Source organism: Cyprinus carpio, chromosome A3, assembly GCF_018340385.1.
Source record: "Cyprinus carpio isolate SPL01 chromosome A3, ASM1834038v1, whole genome shotgun sequence".
Classification (NCBI taxonomy): Eukaryota; Metazoa; Chordata; class Actinopteri; order Cypriniformes; family Cyprinidae; genus Cyprinus; species Cyprinus carpio.
The window spans coordinates 32,071,679-32,088,169 of record NC_056574.1 but is presented as its reverse complement, the minus strand read 5'-3'; the positions used below and the strand labels follow the sequence as shown (position 1 = coordinate 32,088,169).

The window sequence follows — 16,491 nt, the reverse complement described above, 5'->3', positions numbered from 1 at the left end:
TTCGATTTCTCCAATGGTAAGTAGTACAGATCTTCGAATCTCCCATCTGCGGTGTCCCAAACAATGTTCACTGTCACAAAACTCTGACAGAACAAAAATTCAATGACATCAAGGCAGTAATGTGATTGGTCATCTTAAGGCACATGTGAACCAAATTGGCGGTTACGCTTTCTCTAATGATAGAGACACAGACCCCGGTATTTACCAATAATATGACCACATCTGGCTATACATGCGCATTTGTTGCTGCCAAAAAGCAACATACCCTTTTTGCAGATTTTTGTACACGCTCACCAAACTTACATACTCCCAGAACAGATGTTAATGGGGGAGTGTGGGAAAGGAACACAAGCTATTCACCTTATTAGAAGTCATTGTACTATCAGAATAACATTGAAACAGATTTTTTAAGGTAAAAAAAAAAGTACATAAAATACAGTTGCTTTAATTTTGCAGGGAATCGAATCCATAGAGCTTCAGCAAAGCACACAGAATAAATGTTTTTCCAAACTCCTTCCAAAAAAAACCCTTATAATACTATTTGTCAGGTCTTAAAAATCATATGTTCTCATGTTTAGTTTTTTTGTAACGTATGAGAACTATTAATGTTAAAGTTTACTGCTTGTACCTGATTTTTTTCTTCTTCTTCTTTTACTCCCTCTACAGCCTGAGACTGTACAGTAAGCCTAATAATACTGCACTGCCACAGCTGTCCCGCTCACCTGTCCTTGTCACATGATCCCACTCTACCCAAAGAGTCAGCTTGGACCTGACGTCTCCGATTTCCTTCCTGTTTACAAGTCACTGTTTCTGACCATTTAGGGGTCATGATCTATTGTATCCCTGAATAGTGGCATCTATGACTTTCCCAGCCCTGTATATCCCAGCAGTGCTACATGCACCTCATTTACAGCCACTGTAAGTGCATTTTCTGTGTTTCGAAGGTGTTTTTTTTTATTATTTATTTTATTCTCTCTTTATTTATTTATTTATGCTTGTTCATAATCATTTAAGGCATTTCTTTGACAACAGATTATTAATAATCAGTTCTTGCTGATTAAAGAAACTATTTCAATTTATAAAAAAAAAATTAATTCATCAGAATTTGCTTATTCATGAACCATAACAGATAAACACATATAGATAAAGTGTATTTCATTTAGCACTTTTACATTAATAATTGTTTATAGAAAAAAATATTTATAATGTACATATATAAAATGAATGCAATCTAAAAATTGCTTTTGTTTATGTATATATCATGTTATTTCAACAACAACAACAAAAAAAAAAACATCAAATTTGAAAAGTAACGCAGGGAATTCTGGAAGTGACAATTTAGAGTAAATTATACTTTCTTTTTCACTTCCAAAACCGGTATACTACCGTAAAATTACATGTAATGTCCAATATAGTTTTTCACGGTATATACGTAGTAGAGGAATTTACCATTTAACAGGTTTGTACTGTAGCATTTTTACAGTCTTATACCGTTAAATTCAAGGTAATTTTTTACAGTGTAAGAAGATGACTGAACTGTCCTTTAAACCGCACTGGAACAGCTGATGTAAATTTTAATGAAATCTCCTGAGAGATCCCACATTTTAGTGGTATAAGTTGAAATTGGGATTCACAATGCAAATCATGTTATTAATGATGTTGTCTCTCACCACAGTATTCAATATTAGAATTTTAATTGTTGTCATCAATCAGATAGATTACACAAACCTTTGCTGTTAAAAAATAAATCAATGGAAAAACAGATAATGCCCTCGCAAAAAAATGACCATCACCATTTTCCATTTCCTTCAATCATAAACACAATTCCTTCATATTAACATGGTACATTGGGCCGTGTTTACAGTTTAAAATATCGACAATTTACCAAATAGTTCTTACAGTAAAACAACATCATCGGGATTTTACCATGAAATTAATGGAGAAAATGTAATTTTCTATCTTAAACTTCATTAAGTTGAGTTAAGACAAAAATTACCAAACGTATAGCAAAGTTAAGTACGGTATTTTAATGTAAGAAACGTCTGTTACTGTTTTTTGTAAAATGCTGGCAATCGTTTACAGTGCATGAACGTGAAGGAGATTTGCTCTCATACACAGGCTGTTAATGTCAGGGTGTGGTGTCTAGTGGTCAACATGCTCGCTCTAATTCTAGGTCCTGTTGTGTAATTCTCAGCTATTAAAGTCTACAGTGAGCTGACTGTTTGGAAAACATGCATTTGTGTAGAAAATGCTTTCATACAGAGAGGCTGAATTACAGTATACTGTATGTGGTGCCAGAATTCTCCACCAACATCCGCCAACGATTGACAGCAACAGGAAGGACGACCATAACGAACTAAACACGGGTTGGAGGCCAACAATTGTTAAGCAGTCGTGTAGCAGACACTTTTAAACTAGCAAATTACAGCAATTAAGGGTCAGTTCCTTGAAGGTTTTACCACTACGCCATATCACCCCAAGTACTATGTGTGTCTGGACTCCATTAGCTTCGAGGTTTTTCATATTTTCTGTGATGCAGCACAAACCAATACCACTGTAGCTTTATATATTGCTATCATGCATTAGTAAATGCATGTTTAAAAGAGACAATGGAAATCTGAAGATGTTCAATGCAATGTGTGTTAAGTAAATTGGTTAGATCTGTGCATGCTTACTGATGATTGACAGCAGCCATAGATCTCCTAATAATATTTGCTCAAGCATTGTCTTTGCACATTTGTTCGTATTGAATGACGCACATATGTTCTAGCTAAGGTAAACCCCTGATATTAGCAATGTAAAGCTTCAAGCTTTTAGAATAGGATTCATTTCATAGGTATATCATTTTACTAAAATTTCTGACAGCAGTGATTAATTAATTGTTTTAGTTAATTTATTATTAATATATAAGATATAATTAATTTAAAAATATAATTAATTAATTAATTAATTAATTGTATTATTATTTTCACTATTTATTTGTTAAATGTAAGTCTTGTTTGTTCTTGATTAATAATTACTAATTTTATTAATATACAATTTTATTAATACATTGTAATCTTGCATATTCTATCCAATTTGGATCTTGCAATCAGAAATGTCAGTAGTTTTGCATATAATTTTGTGTCATATATATATTTTATGTCATTTTAGGCCTTTTTTATATATGTTTTGTGAGCTGACACTTTTGTCCAAAGTGACTTTCAGTACTCTTAATCATGTTTATCTACACAAACTCATCTTTATTGTGAAGTGTTACATGTTTCCATGAAGTGCTGCTGTATTTCAGGTCCTGTGCTCGCCTCTTCAACATTTTATGACCGGAATGAAAATAACACAGACAACATTTGAAATATTTTGAGCCATTTATTTATTCACTTCAATAATAATTTTCAGGTAGTTTTACATTTGGTCAGTGCCCATGTGCGCCCCTCTACATATTCAAAAATCAAATAAAACCTCTGCAGTGTGTACGGTATGCGTCTGCCTTGTGTGAACTCTATTGACCAGGGGGACCCCGGGAGCAAAAAAACCTGAATTGAACTGCTGAATTGAAATGAAATCTGAGTACAAGAGAGGGGAGAGATGTGTACCGATCATTCAGGACAGAACCATCGCCTGGAATTCTGCAAGAGATCAGAGACACAATTCACGCACGTGAGCTGAAATTCATTCATAATTCGCTCAAATAAACGACTTGCAATCATATGATGATAAATCCACTATAAACATGATATGCATATTTAAATTGCAACTAACTTTACACAGACGCGAAGTGAAGCTATTTAAATGTTCAAGTGAATAGAAATCAAATGGAAACAATCACAAAACTCTCTGGGCCGACTGCGTTATTATTCTGTTTAATTATAAATGATGGAAATATAATATAAAAGCCACAATTACCATCCACTCCAATCTTGCCATCGCTGTCATCGTCAGCTGCTGATAGGAAAGCCTTTGTCTCTTTGTCGGTCAGTACACGAGCTCCAGCTGAGAACCGCTGCAAGAAAAACCTGGAACCACATCAGAAAGAGCATCATCTCATGTCCCACATCAGACAGTGTTCCTGTCTGCGAAGGAAATGCTTAAAATATTGGTACCCAGACAGAGACAGGATGTATTCAAAGCAGGAGGATAAAGTGTCTGTCCTAATTAAAAGGCCGCAGCCGAATGACTAGAAACAGACTGTTGTCAGGCTAAGTAATCCCTGTCTGTTTCAGAATACTTAATAATTCATGTGCTTGGAAAGCCCAGTAAGATAAAAGGCTGATTGATCCTGTCAATTAAGTTTATCTGCTCTTTCATGCGGCTTTAAATGCATGTTAAAGTTCCTACTTGAGCTCTTCCTCCTCGATGAATCCGCTGGCATCGTTGTCCAAGATGTTAAAGACATTCTTCACTTCCTGAGGGCTTTTCTTTGTCAGACCACACAGCTGGAAGAACTTTCTGGGGTTGAAGGAGTCAGGAGCTGGAAGAAGACCATGGAACAACCAGTTAAAAGACATTAAGGAACAGCTGAAGTCAGATGTTCACTAAGATATTACTGATGTCAAGCCCACACTTAAATTCCTAATCTGCTGATGAGGCACAAACATGCTGATAGAGGAGAGACGGTGTCTTTATTTGAAACTGCTGGAGTACATAAAAACAAACGCCAAGAGGTTTCAGCATTCTTCCAAACACCATCTTCAGGTGTTAAAACACTCTGGCAAACATACACGTAAGTCACATGACCTGCAAACATGTAGAAGTCACATGACTATCAAGTTGTCCACATAGCATGCTCGTCAGAGCTGCTGGTATTCCCCGTTGTCTCCCTCCTCGTCTTGCAGTGGAGCCCCTTGATCTCTCCATTCAGCGCCATGGCATAGTTTCTAAAACAGCATTATAAGCATCGGACAGATGATGTCTTAAACCCCCTCCTTTTTTCAGCGAGGGAAGCCTCCTCTTTTAAAGCACCTGTCTACTATATCCAGGATCCTTACCTCGTGATCATGTTATGATCACGGTCATGTCTCCTACCTTGACAGTCCTTGAGTGCACAGTCGATGGCATCAGCGGAAAGGACAGATGAGAGTGACATGGTCCTGAAGAAGGAGCACAGTTTTAAATAATTCATCGATTTTCATTTGATTTTATATTTGATAATATAATATAATATACTACAATATATTTGAATTCACAAACTAGGCTAGGCATGATTTAAATAAAACTTGCTTGGTTAAATGGAAAAAAAAAAAAAAAAGATTATCTGACAGAAATGTTATTCCTGAGAATACTTTCCATCTAAATAAATAAATAAAATCAACTAAATATACAGACAGACACAAGCTCAACTAAGGTGCTGGTACTGATAGATAGATTAGATAGATAGATAGATAGATAGATAGATAGATAGATAGATAGATAGATAGATAGATAGATAGATAGATAGATAGATAGATAGATTTTTATGGATGATTGGTTGGTTTGTTTTTAATTTATGTATTCAATTTGTTTGTGTTTATCATAAAAGTAAACCTAAAGCAGTACGCAATATGTTGCTGAGCACAAAAAGAGACTGATTCGCTGGCAAAGTGAAGGCACTTACCTCAGTGAAGTTCTCCCGGCAGGTGAGTCAACAGAAGTAAGGCTGAGTGGTGACTGCAGGTCTGTCCAGGTGCGATTTATATAGATCTGAAGGTAGTGACAATGGGTAATTCTTGAGTTACCTGTCTGTGGATCAAATTCTAACTGCCAGGCCCTGGCTCAAATTACTTACCTAACTAATTAACCTGTACTATTTATATCTGTTTGACTTGTGTGTGTGTGTGTGTGTGTGTGTGTGTGTGTGTGTGTGTGTGTGTGTGTGTGGGCCAGCCCTCAGACATCTGTGACGTCCTTGTAAAAGGCAAATTAAGTAATAAAAGCTTTGCTGTCTACCTCTTCATCATGTCCCTCCCATCCTATATCATAATCCACACATCACAAAAGCCTTTACACTCGTTCACCTCTATCTCACGTACATCCGATCCTCCTCTCAGGTTGGTCAGTCCGTCCCTCCCTCTTTCCCTTCTGCTTTACATGAGGTCATTCTAACTTCCTCATTAGAATATTATATAACTCAATAATTTCTATTGGAAGGTGGGGACATTCTGGAATGCTTGAAAACCACCTTTCCTTGTGTTTGCTTTAATTGATTGCTTCCAGATACACTTTTATTACTCTAGAAATCCCATAATCTGCACTGTATTTTTGATTTTTTTGATTTTTGACTCCATAATCTGCTCCATATTGTCTTTCTGAACAGATGGGACCCCGTAATCCACTGATCACCAGATGCAAAACTAATTGATAGGTATAGCTGTGGACAGTCTGTGTTGTTATAGAGAGTTTATCCTTCTCATTTCACCCTTCACAGGCAGACAAACAGCGAGCTGTCATTTTTCCTCTGCTGATTCAGGGATACAAGGTCACCTTTTGACTGGTGCCCAATAGCACACTGTAATCAATGTTTAAAATGCACCTGCTAGACGCATATATTATGTAAGAGGGTGCAATATGTCAGTACTTTACGGTTTCAAGTGCAGGAAAAGAAAAAAACACACACTGCCTAACTTTTTGTCACTAAAGCCCATGTTACAATTAATTTGAGGTGTTGTTTTCATCAGAGCGATGGGGTTACAGAGTGCATCCTTCATACGTGTGTAACAGATACCAATATATATCTTCAAGTGTCTAAAAGGTTGACACAGATATTGATTTGTCTTTATATTATCTCATGCTTAAAAGGTTATAAACAGAAAAATGTGAATACACCGTATTGGTTTATGTGTAAATGCATGCATTAATGACAGCTTGCACATTTGCATCACAACTTTTTTAATTAAGATTTTTCCTTAAGTTGAAATATTCAGTTTCTCCAATTAATACTGCATGCATAAATGGCAAAGATTTAGCAGTTGGTGTTTAGAAGTCAATACTTTGATCCTGCAGGGATGCATTAAATTGATCAAAATGATGTTAAAGATACTTATAATGTTAAAATATAGTAAAAATGACTTCCATTACAAAACTATTTAAATTGTTCAACATTTTTTTCTTTATCAAAGAATCTTGAAAAAAGTATCACGATTGCAACACAAATATGAAGCAGCACAACTGTTTTCAACACTGATAATATGAAGAATGTATCCTGAGCAACAAATCAGTATATCAGAATGATTTTTGAAGGATCATGTGACACTGAAGACTGGAGTAATGATGCTGAAAATTCAGCTTTAACACCACAGGAATAAACTACATTTTAAAATATGTTCAAAACAGTTATATTGTAATAATGTTTCACAATGTTGCTGTTTTTACTGTATTTTTTAATCAAATAAATGCATCCTTGGTGAGCATAAAATACTTATTTCAATATTTATTTATTTATTTGAACTGGTAAATATTGCCCTGTTGGTCAGTAATCTTTGAAATAGTTTCTGAATAGTATTTTTTTTTAAACTTAATGATACCAAACTTTTAAACGGTAGTCAGTTTACATTATGTTGATCAATACCTATTATATAGTACACTCTATGTGAGTAGTTTTAATTTGTTTTACTAAAAAAAAATAAAAAAAATACCTTTGACAGTCATGATTGAGTGCATCACAAAAGCCTGCGTTAATGCATGCTCGCGCGCCTATTGAGTTGCAGGGCGCACATGGCGCATTTAAATTCATTAGGACGAGGTGTTTGCTGTGACATGCTTTGGGACAGTCCATGCGTGGGATAACCCAGCGTGATGCTGCAAAAACAGAAACCCAAGAGCCCGAGGCTGACAAGGACACCGGATACAGAGGTGCTACTTACCCTGCAACACTTATGTCACGGGCCATGATGATCCCGCACATCCTATACGGTTACCGAGCGATATTCGTTTACGGTTTCTTATATTCTGTGCAAGCACTAAGTTACACTACACTGACCTCTACTAAGGTGTCTTGGCTACTTTTAGTGTGTCAGAGGCTAACTAATCTAGCATGCGTACGTTACTCTTTAGCAACTACACTCGGGGGAAAAAAGTGCAAAATCTGTACTCTTAGGAACACAACAGCAGTACCCTTAGAGTAGTATCTCTAGACACTACTACTACTCTAAGGTACTTAAATGCATCTTTTAGGGTGGAAATAAGGTACAAAAATGGAGTCTGTAGATACTAATAAGTAAAAATGTGTGCGATATCATTTTTAAAATTAGCAATTTACTGTATCTTGTGCGTGCACTTATTCCAAAGCTTGCAAACGAGTTTAACGTACAGTAGCCTATGCTTTTACTACCATTCACTAAGTGTGAAGTTACGCCATCTAGTGGAACAGTTCAGCTAAAACATACGCTCGTGATAGAAGTTTATTTATTTATTTATTTATTTGAACAGATTAATATTGGGTTGTTGGTGAATAATTATAGTCTTTGTAATAGTTTATTATAAATGTCTCTACTGGCATTTTTGATCAATTAAATTAATCCATTCTGTATAAATTTATTTAATAGAAAACAGCTATCTTAAATCGATTAAAATTATTTCATTTGAACAGATAAGCTTTTTCTTGTTAGTGAGTTATTATGTTTGTCACTATAAATATAAGGCTAGGTATTTCACATATGTAGTAAAACCGAATGATAAACGGTTATTATAATAAACAAGCCATTAATAATAAAACATTTTTGCATTTTCATGGCAGTGATTCCAAATAACCCACTGAACACATGTAATTGTATTTTAATTTATTGAAATGGAAATGTGGTTGTATAAACGTTTTCTGAGTGAGAAGAAATGAAAAGAAAGTCTGTATTGAAAAAGAATATTTATTCTTTTCTTATCGTCCGTTCCCGTAAAAGTGCATCAGGTTTTACAGTAAGCAAAGTTCATATTTAAGACAGGAGACACAACCGCTACATTCACAGTCATGGTTTTGACAGTGTGCTGCATGGGAGGAAACTTCTCACAAGCATCATGTGTAAAAAAAGAATTATTTATAGTAAGATGAAAATGGGAGGTCTTGGGCAAAGTTGTTCCTTCAGAGCAAGAGGTGTTGTTGGTCAGAAGCAATTTATGCCTTAACCAAGGCAGTGAACTCTGTCAGAAAGAAACAAACGACGTGTTAAAATCAAATTTCAATCAAATCTATTATTGTTAAATAACCTACTATAGTGTGCATACTACAGCAAACATATTTTAAGCACATTTTTATGCAGTGTGAATGTGACTGACCATCAACTCCGATCTTGCCGTCGCCGTCAGAATCTCCAGCCTTCAGGAAAGTCTTGGTCTCGCCGTCAGTCAGTGCCCTGGCATCAGCCTTGAAGTTCTGCAGGAACAGTCTGCGCATGCACAGTTCATCAGGGTTCATGAGAACGGAGATTTCACGGATGGTGTTTAAAAGCTCTTAATCAGTTTTTGTTCTTACTTGAGTTCATCCTCCTCAATGAAGCCACTCTTGTCCTGATCAATGATTGCGAAAGCCTTCTTCACATCATCAGCAGACTTGCTGGTCAGACCGACCTTGGCGAAGAAAGCCTTGTGGTTGAAGGAGTCAGCAGCTGTGTGGGGAATACAGGAGACTGAGAAATGCACGCTTTAATGGAAGACGGTGTGTTGAAGATCTGTCCGCTCATGGTGTCTCACCCTTGCATGCCTCCAGTGCTGCAGCGATGTCAGCGTCGTTCAGGACTCCGGCGAATGCCATCTTTTAGCTAAAAACAGGAAATATTACACTCAACTTTTGATTGTTTGATCTCCAAAAGCTCTTAGTACAGTGTGTCTCCTCCATATGGCGATTTTTAAGTCATACAGTTAACAGAAAAGACATAGTTTAATCTAATACCATTTCATTTTTTTTTCATGGCATTATTTCAACCATGCAAATCCCATAAAAATGTGGAAATGAGTTACGAGGATGTTAAATCCTAAAGAGTCCGGTGTGTGTGTGTGTGTGTGACCACGAGATCCTCTTAAAATAAACCAGCAGGTGAAAAAAAAATCCAACAGCCGATTCAGATGAGGAGAAATTTTAGGATGCAAGCTTTTAATTTCCTTTATTGACTGCTCCGAAACAAATCAGTATGCACCAGTCCGTTTTTTTGTTTTTTTCTTCATAGATAGACTGGGTCCCCTGTGCAAACTCACCTCTTTTGTCTTTTGGTGCTGAAGGTAGTTTCAGAAGACTCGAGCTGTGAACTGCAGTGATCTTCAGGCCCCTGAGCTCCCCCTTATATACCTTCAGCCACTCCAAATATGAATCATAATGTAATAGACACCCGCCGGCCGAGGGGCCAGTTGACATGCGCCCAGCGGACACGCTGTACTATATTTATCTTCAAAAATGAAGATGCTTAAAAAGGTGCGTTTGAAAAAAATGTCCATCATATACTCGCATGCTAATAATACACGCTGCTGATAGTGCATGGACATATTCCTATGGACACTTGCTCACCGGGAGACTTCTGTTTGTGCTCTGGGTATGGACTCTCCGGTTGTGTTTGCTTATATTACCGGTTACATGGTTATTAGTTTCATGCAAAATGTTTAATTTGTTCATTTAACTATAGCACTGATAGTTCATTTTGCTGTGTTGTTTTGCTGTGTGATTTTCCCACATTAAAACGTTGTCCTGGTTTTCTTTCAGTGCTGTTTTCTGTATGGGAATGGGTATGTAAAGGTCAAAATAAATTCTATTTTGGTTAACTCCAGCCCTCAGTTATTATATTTCCATGAGTTGTTTTCTGCATTTGAGATAATGTAATCTTGAATTTACTATATTAATATAAACTTGCTAAATCAATATTTGATTGAACCTTTTTCAATGAACTTATAAAGATTTGATGTGACTTTAGATTTATAGATAGTATAGATAGTGACTATTAATTCAGTCCGGACAGCTGCACACAACCTTCAAGCAGCAGAGAGCAGCAGAGTTCATCCTGCTTGTCAGAAACTCTTCTTCTTGCTCTGAAAGCTGAACTGTTTCACTAATAGTTAACTGAAAGTTGTTGTACATTAGAGACGTCCTGTTTTTATCAGACATGTCCTGTCCGGGATTTCAAAATGTCAGAGTGCCGGCTTTCCTATTGTTTTAATACTTTCTGAAGGACATGACTGACAAGCAGTTCGACCAATAGCATGCAGGTATTGTACGTAATCGACCAATCGTGTGCGAGAAGGCGGGGTCTACAGGGAATGGTCAAAGCAATGCAAATAATGTATGGGGACCGTACAGAGAATAAGAAAGAAAAGAGTAGGAAAAGAATTTTTAGGCAATTTAGTATTAGTGAATTTGGAAAAAGTGGGAATATAGTATGTGTGGTTTAGATTTATTGATAATTATTAAAAATTGTCTAAAAGCTATACGATTTAAAGGTCTAATTGGGAATGTTAACAGTTGTATGCACCATTATGGTTAGTAGCACATCATTACAAGAGCATTGCCAGTCACTCTAATGAAGTCGTGCCCATTGCAGGGGGTTTAATGGGTTTTGGAAGACTGAGCTTGGCTGGCACTTTGTTTGAGTGTTTGATGAGCTATTCTGAGCATTCAGAAAGCTGCCATGGACTCTTAATTGGGCATGTGAAAACTATCCTCTGCAAATCCCTTCCAGTGGATCTCAGCAAATCTCTGGGCCTTCCCTCGGCCAGCCTCGTGCCAAGAGCGGCCTGCAGGACATCCCTGACTATGAGTGCATTGTCATGAGAGCTTCCCGGGAGGACGTCCGACAGCGGATGGGGAACGCCGATTAGCGGCCAAGGCACAAACCCAAAAGATTCTGCTTCAAAGACATGTTACACCAAAACTATATTTATTCCTCGTTTTTCACTCTTCCCCAGAAGTGCATTCAAGATTGTACATGTGCACAAGCCAGTGGGCTTGAAATACAACATCCAACTAACACAAACAATACCCTCATCACAACTGAGTCAACTGTCCAAAGTCAGTCATAAATAAGATCATATAAAAAAGTTCAGCTGAGAAAGATGTGAGCTGTCGTGAGTTCTGGTTCCTTGATATTGGAAGGGTCTTGGTCAGATGAAAATTTAAGCCTTTACAAGAGCAGCAAACTCTGTGAGATGAGACAAAGATGAGACATAGATGAGACTACCATTACAATTCTGCAGATTTCACCAATTTCATTTCCAAATATTGTAAGGGGCCTGATAGTGTTGTACTACTTTATAGATTAACTACTTAATATGTGTGGGAAATGTATAATAATGAATACTATTATTATGTATACAAATAAATATTTGTAAATATTAAATGTATATGTAAAAAGTACACATACAATTTGAAAAGTTTTTTTTTTTTTTTTTTTTTTTTTTTTTTGTAATGTTTCACTTGGTGGCATCCATAAAAAAGGGTTGAAAATGTTATCAAAAACATAAAATTTCAATAACAAAAAAGAAAATAAAAAATAATAAATCTATATGTGTGAAAAAATTTATATTTTTTTATGTATTTATTTACATTTTTAAAAATGTTTCACTCAGTAGCATCCATAAGAATGGGATAAAAAAAAGTTATTGCAAATTTTCCATGCAAAGAACTTAAAATTGGATGAAAATAAATACATTTATATATGTAATAATAAATTGTGCACATTAATAAATATGTGCACATTAATAAATGTATATTTACGTAAATATAAGAATGTGTGTGTGTGTGTGTGTGTGTGTGTGTGTGTGTGTGTGTGTGTGTGTGTGTGTGTGTGTGTGTGTAAAAATTACATCTACATTTAGAAACGTAATTTATTACGTAATTTTAGTATGGATTGAAAATATTATTTCAAAATTTCTGTGTAAAGAAAACTTAAAATATTATGGAAAATAAATAAATGTATGTATAAGTGTGGAAAATGTATGGTATAGTTTTTTTACATTTGCATGTGAACGAATATATATTTAAATAAATATCAAAATATATGTGTGAATAATACTTATCTACAGTTACAAATTGACATTTTTAACAGGCCAGTATAAATGTTGGCAGAGTGAACAGAAATCTGAACTATTGACCTGTTATGTTGTGATATATATATATATATATATATATATATATATATATAAAGAAATTGTAAAAATATCACAAACAATTTCAGGCCATTTTCCTCTGTGATATACTATTTTATATAGTTTATTCCCAAGCTTTCTCACCAAAAAAAAGGCAAGCTCCACTACCAAGCTTCAAAAGCACTCAAGCACTTAGACTTCTTTTCCTGTTATGTGTGCAACTATTCTTGATCTATTCCTGAATGCCATTTTTCATGTACCTTCAGCTCCAATCTTGCCATCACCATCACTGTCACCAGCAGAGAGGAAGGCCTTGGTCTCTTTGTCGGTCAGAGCCCTGGCACTGGCCTTGAAGTTCTGCAGGAACAGCCTACAGGAAGAGCACAGGTCTGTTATTAAGCCCTTGACCGCCGTTCTTCTACACTATCCAGTGTGAATGATTAATAAGAGTCTCACTTCAGCTCCTCCTCCTCAATGAAGCCGCTGTTGTCCTGGTCAATGATGGCGAAAGCCTTCTTGACGTCATCAGCGGACTTGGCGGACAGACCAACCTTGGCGAAGAAAGTCTTGTAGTCGAAGGAGTCAGCAGCTGCAAAAAAGTCAGTCTGATCAAAATGTTGTAGACAAAACAGGTTGTGATGCTCACTATAGACACCCATATATTCCTTTCAATATTCACCAGTCAAAGGTTTGCACATGCATGTCTTCTTCTTAATATTTGTCACATTTTAGAATAAAAATAATCAAAAGTACAGAAATATTATATAGAAGTGTATTGACCAAAAATATTAAACTAATCAAAACTATCACACACTATGTGTTAACTTGTAATTGTTACCTTAAAGAGCTATTTCTACTATGAAAGTAGTATATAAATTAATATAGAAATTTATGTTTTTTGGTTGATTAATATTTTTGACTTGATGTTACCATTTTTAGTTTTTTTTTTTTTTTTAAGTAGTGTTAAAGGAGTTCCTATGTAATTTAATATTCAGTCCAATTAATTTATTTAAAATGTATTATTTTGTTTAAATTTTAACAATTTAAGCAGAAACCTTTAGAGCATGTTTGCATATACCTGTAATATTATATAATAATATAATATAACATAATACATCTTAGAAACCTTTTAAGTTCATTACACCTTTGAAGCATTATTTGTATATTTATTAGTCTATATGAATCAATGTTGATTCATGTATATCAAATCTTCAGATTGAATTCATGTTGTTAGTATAGCAGCTAATAGTTCATTAATCTCTTTAAAACCATTAGCAAACACCACTGCAGTTCTTCACAGATTGTTTGTTCAGAAATGTCATTGTTTGATTACTCCGTCTTTGTGTTTGAACGTACACTGACTGCTGATCTGTTAAGCAGTTGGTAATGACTTCTAAATAGCATTCATTACATAGTGTTTACCCAGTTGTGAATATGAGATTATCACATGATGTCTTACCCTGGCAGGCAGCGAGAGCAGCATCCACATCAGCTGCGGCGAGCATAGCAGCAACGGCCATTTTTCTGGTTCTGATTAAGCTGCAAAACAGCAAAACATTGAATGAGAACAACTCACAAAACTTATGCAATGCAATACATCTATAAACAACTCTGCATTCCCCCATGGATTCAAACATGACGCCTACACAGGCATCATGAAGTGTAACTCCGATCCATCAGCCGTGAATGATCTGAAGTGCCTGATTTTCACAGATGCAACGGAAACATTTGCACTTATCAACAGAGGCCAAGAGCACTAAAGCACATGCTCTCTAGCAGTTAACACTAACTGATCGCAAAGCGCTCTTTATCATCTAGTTATCCTCAGCGTCAAGCCATCAACATTTAGTCTCCAAGGTCTCCCGTCTTCAGCCTCCAGAGCGGGATGTGAGGCGAAGCACAGATGCCTCCTGATGCTCCCCGTTACCAGTACAACATATTCCACAGGCCCTGTCCGCGTGCAGTTTTCTTTGAAAAGCCTGATCCTAAAGAATTACTATGTCGAGGAGCCTCTAGACGAAAGCATCCGCTGCATGGACTCACCTTGCGCTTGTCTAAGGCGAGTGAAAAACCGAAGGAGTTAGTCGAGGTGTGACTAACACTTCTGAGGGTCCCTGCTTATATACCCTCAGCCTCCCTATTTACAGGAATTCGATGCTCAGTAACAGATACTGCATGTGGGTCTACGTTTGGAATAGTGTCGAAAAAATGTGTCCAGTAGTCATGTTGGGCTATTTTTAGTCTCCCAAACGATGTTCAGAACCATGTGTGGGATCCTATAGATCCTGAGGCCCTCCTCCCTCAGCCGGCTCGGGTTAAGCAGACGCTTTAGAAGATGTTTACTTTCATTCCTCCTTCATTTGATATTTCAGTACAAAAGGGCTGATGAACACATCAGATATCACTGAACGTGTGTTTGTTTGATTGGGACGGATCGGGTTTCTCTTCCAGGTTAGAAACTCTGGACGGAGAGCTGTGCTGCAGTAAACGGCGTCTCGAGGCCGTAAATCATGTCATTGCGTGATAAGAATAATTCATAGGAACACTCGGTGGCTTATTATAATCAATACTGGAACTTTAGCAGAAGTATGTGTTCATGTCACAGGCTGGACTGGAGATATTATTGGTTTCAGTGTTTAAAGTGAATTATTAGTTAATTTACATGGCCTACATTGTGCAGTCTGAAGATGAAAGCTTCATAACATGTTTGAGTTTTATTGTACACTAATAAAAGAATTGGTGCAGGATCTAGTTTGAAGCAGTTTGTATTCAGAAACTGCTGGTAAATTTCACAAAGAAATACAAAGAAAAGGCAAAGTGACACATTGAATCAAACAGGAAAGTTTGATGCAGAAAGACTGAAATATTGTTGTCTTGAAAAACATACTCCGATAATCTTTGTTTTATTTACAGCTTTGAAAAATTATTTGTGCCATTATTTTTATTTCTTATTTCCACTGAAAAAACAAAACAAAACAAACAAAAACGTAGACACGTAGAAACAATTTTCACTCAGGAATTACTTATAAATTTCACAAATAATAACAAAGAAATTTAACACATTGAAATTAACATGAAATTTTGACAATACAAAGACTGAAATAGTGTTTTCTTGTAAAACGCACTTTAATAATCTTTGTTTTATTTACAATTTTGAAAAATCTTTTTTTTTTACATTGTAAAACAGTTGGTTAATTGCAATTTCATTTAATAACTGATAATCTATTTAATTATTTGAGCCATTATTTTTATCTCTTATTTCCACTTAAAAAAAACATAGAAACAATTTTCACTCAGAAATTACTTATAAGTTAAACAAATAATTATAAAGAAATTTAACACATTGAAATAAACATGAGATTTTGACAGTATAAAGACTGAAATAGTATTTTCTTGTAAAACACACTTCAATAATCTTTGTTTTATTTCCAACTTGGAAAAATCATTATTTATTTATTTTATTTT

General features: G+C 35.8%; 3 protein-coding genes across 4 annotated transcripts; all 3 read right to left on the bottom strand.

Moving 5' to 3' along the window:
* Window positions 1–3,353: 3,353 nt before the first annotated feature.
* LOC109097138 (parvalbumin, thymic CPV3-like) lies at window positions 3,354–7,852 on the bottom strand. 2 transcript variants are annotated; one of them, XM_019110808.2, is made up of 6 exons: window positions 7,836–7,852; window positions 5,591–5,676; window positions 5,023–5,087; window positions 4,336–4,468; window positions 3,904–4,013; window positions 3,354–3,626 (listed from the first exon to the last, which is right to left on the bottom strand). In XM_019110808.2, the coding sequence occupies exons 3-6, from the start codon at window positions 5,081–5,083 to the stop codon at window positions 3,601–3,603; spliced, it is 330 nt and encodes a 109-aa protein (XP_018966353.1). In that variant the 5' UTR covers window positions 5,084–5,087; window positions 5,591–5,676; window positions 7,836–7,852; the 3' UTR covers window positions 3,354–3,600. The 2 variants fall into 2 exon arrangements, with proteins under 2 accessions (XP_018966353.1, XP_042586368.1); XM_042730434.1 differs by lacking the exon at window positions 7,836–7,852 and having other exon boundaries at window positions 5,591–5,733.
* A 961-nt stretch (window positions 7,853–8,813) lies between these two features.
* pvalb4 (parvalbumin 4) lies at window positions 8,814–10,301 on the bottom strand. The gene is made up of 5 exons (XM_019110711.2): window positions 10,153–10,301; window positions 9,652–9,719; window positions 9,434–9,566; window positions 9,238–9,347; window positions 8,814–9,102 (listed from the first exon to the last, which is right to left on the bottom strand). Exons 2-5 carry the CDS (start codon window positions 9,710–9,712, stop codon window positions 9,077–9,079), a joined length of 330 nt encoding a protein of 109 aa, XP_018966256.1. The 5' UTR covers window positions 9,713–9,719; window positions 10,153–10,301; the 3' UTR covers window positions 8,814–9,076.
* A 1,501-nt stretch (window positions 10,302–11,802) lies between these two features.
* On the bottom strand, window positions 11,803–15,226 carry pvalb1 (parvalbumin 1). The gene is made up of 5 exons (XM_019110712.2): window positions 15,070–15,226; window positions 14,486–14,565; window positions 13,483–13,615; window positions 13,287–13,396; window positions 11,803–12,080 (listed from the first exon to the last, which is right to left on the bottom strand). Exons 2-5 carry the CDS (start codon window positions 14,544–14,546, stop codon window positions 12,055–12,057), a joined length of 330 nt encoding a protein of 109 aa, XP_018966257.1. The 5' UTR covers window positions 14,547–14,565; window positions 15,070–15,226; the 3' UTR covers window positions 11,803–12,054.
* Between the last annotated feature and the right edge of the window lie 1,265 nt (window positions 15,227–16,491).

Bases quoted from the DNA above. Each gene is read 5' to 3' on its own strand.
- LOC109097138 (XM_019110808.2), bottom strand. From the start codon at position 5,083: ATGTCACTCTCATCTGTCCTTTCCGCTGATGCCATCGACTGTGCACTC. The intron at 4,469-5,022 runs GTAGGAGACATG...GTCTTCTTCCAG, and splicing joins TGCACTCAAGGACTGTCAAG to CTCCTGACTCCTTCAACCCC. The intron at 3,627-3,903 runs GTAATTGTGGCT...GATCTCTTGCAG, and splicing joins TGGCAAGATTGGAGTGGATG to AATTCCAGGCGATGGTTCTG.
- pvalb4 (XM_019110711.2), bottom strand. From the start codon at position 9,712: ATGGCATTCGCCGGAGTCCTGAACGACGCTGACATCGCTGCAGCACTG. The intron at 9,348-9,433 runs GTAAGAACAAAA...GTGCATGCGCAG, and splicing joins ATTGAGGAGGATGAACTCAA to ACTGTTCCTGCAGAACTTCA. The intron at 9,103-9,237 runs GTCAGTCACATT...TCTTTCTGACAG, and splicing joins CGGCAAGATCGGAGTTGATG to AGTTCACTGCCTTGGTTAAG.
- pvalb1 (XM_019110712.2), bottom strand. From the start codon at position 14,546: ATGGCCGTTGCTGCTATGCTCGCCGCAGCTGATGTGGATGCTGCTCTC. The intron at 13,397-13,482 runs GTGAGACTCTTA...CTCTTCCTGTAG, and splicing joins ATTGAGGAGGAGGAGCTGAA to GCTGTTCCTGCAGAACTTCA. The intron at 12,081-13,286 runs GTACATGAAAAA...CTCATCTCACAG, and splicing joins TGGCAAGATTGGAGCTGAAG to AGTTTGCTGCTCTTGTAAAG.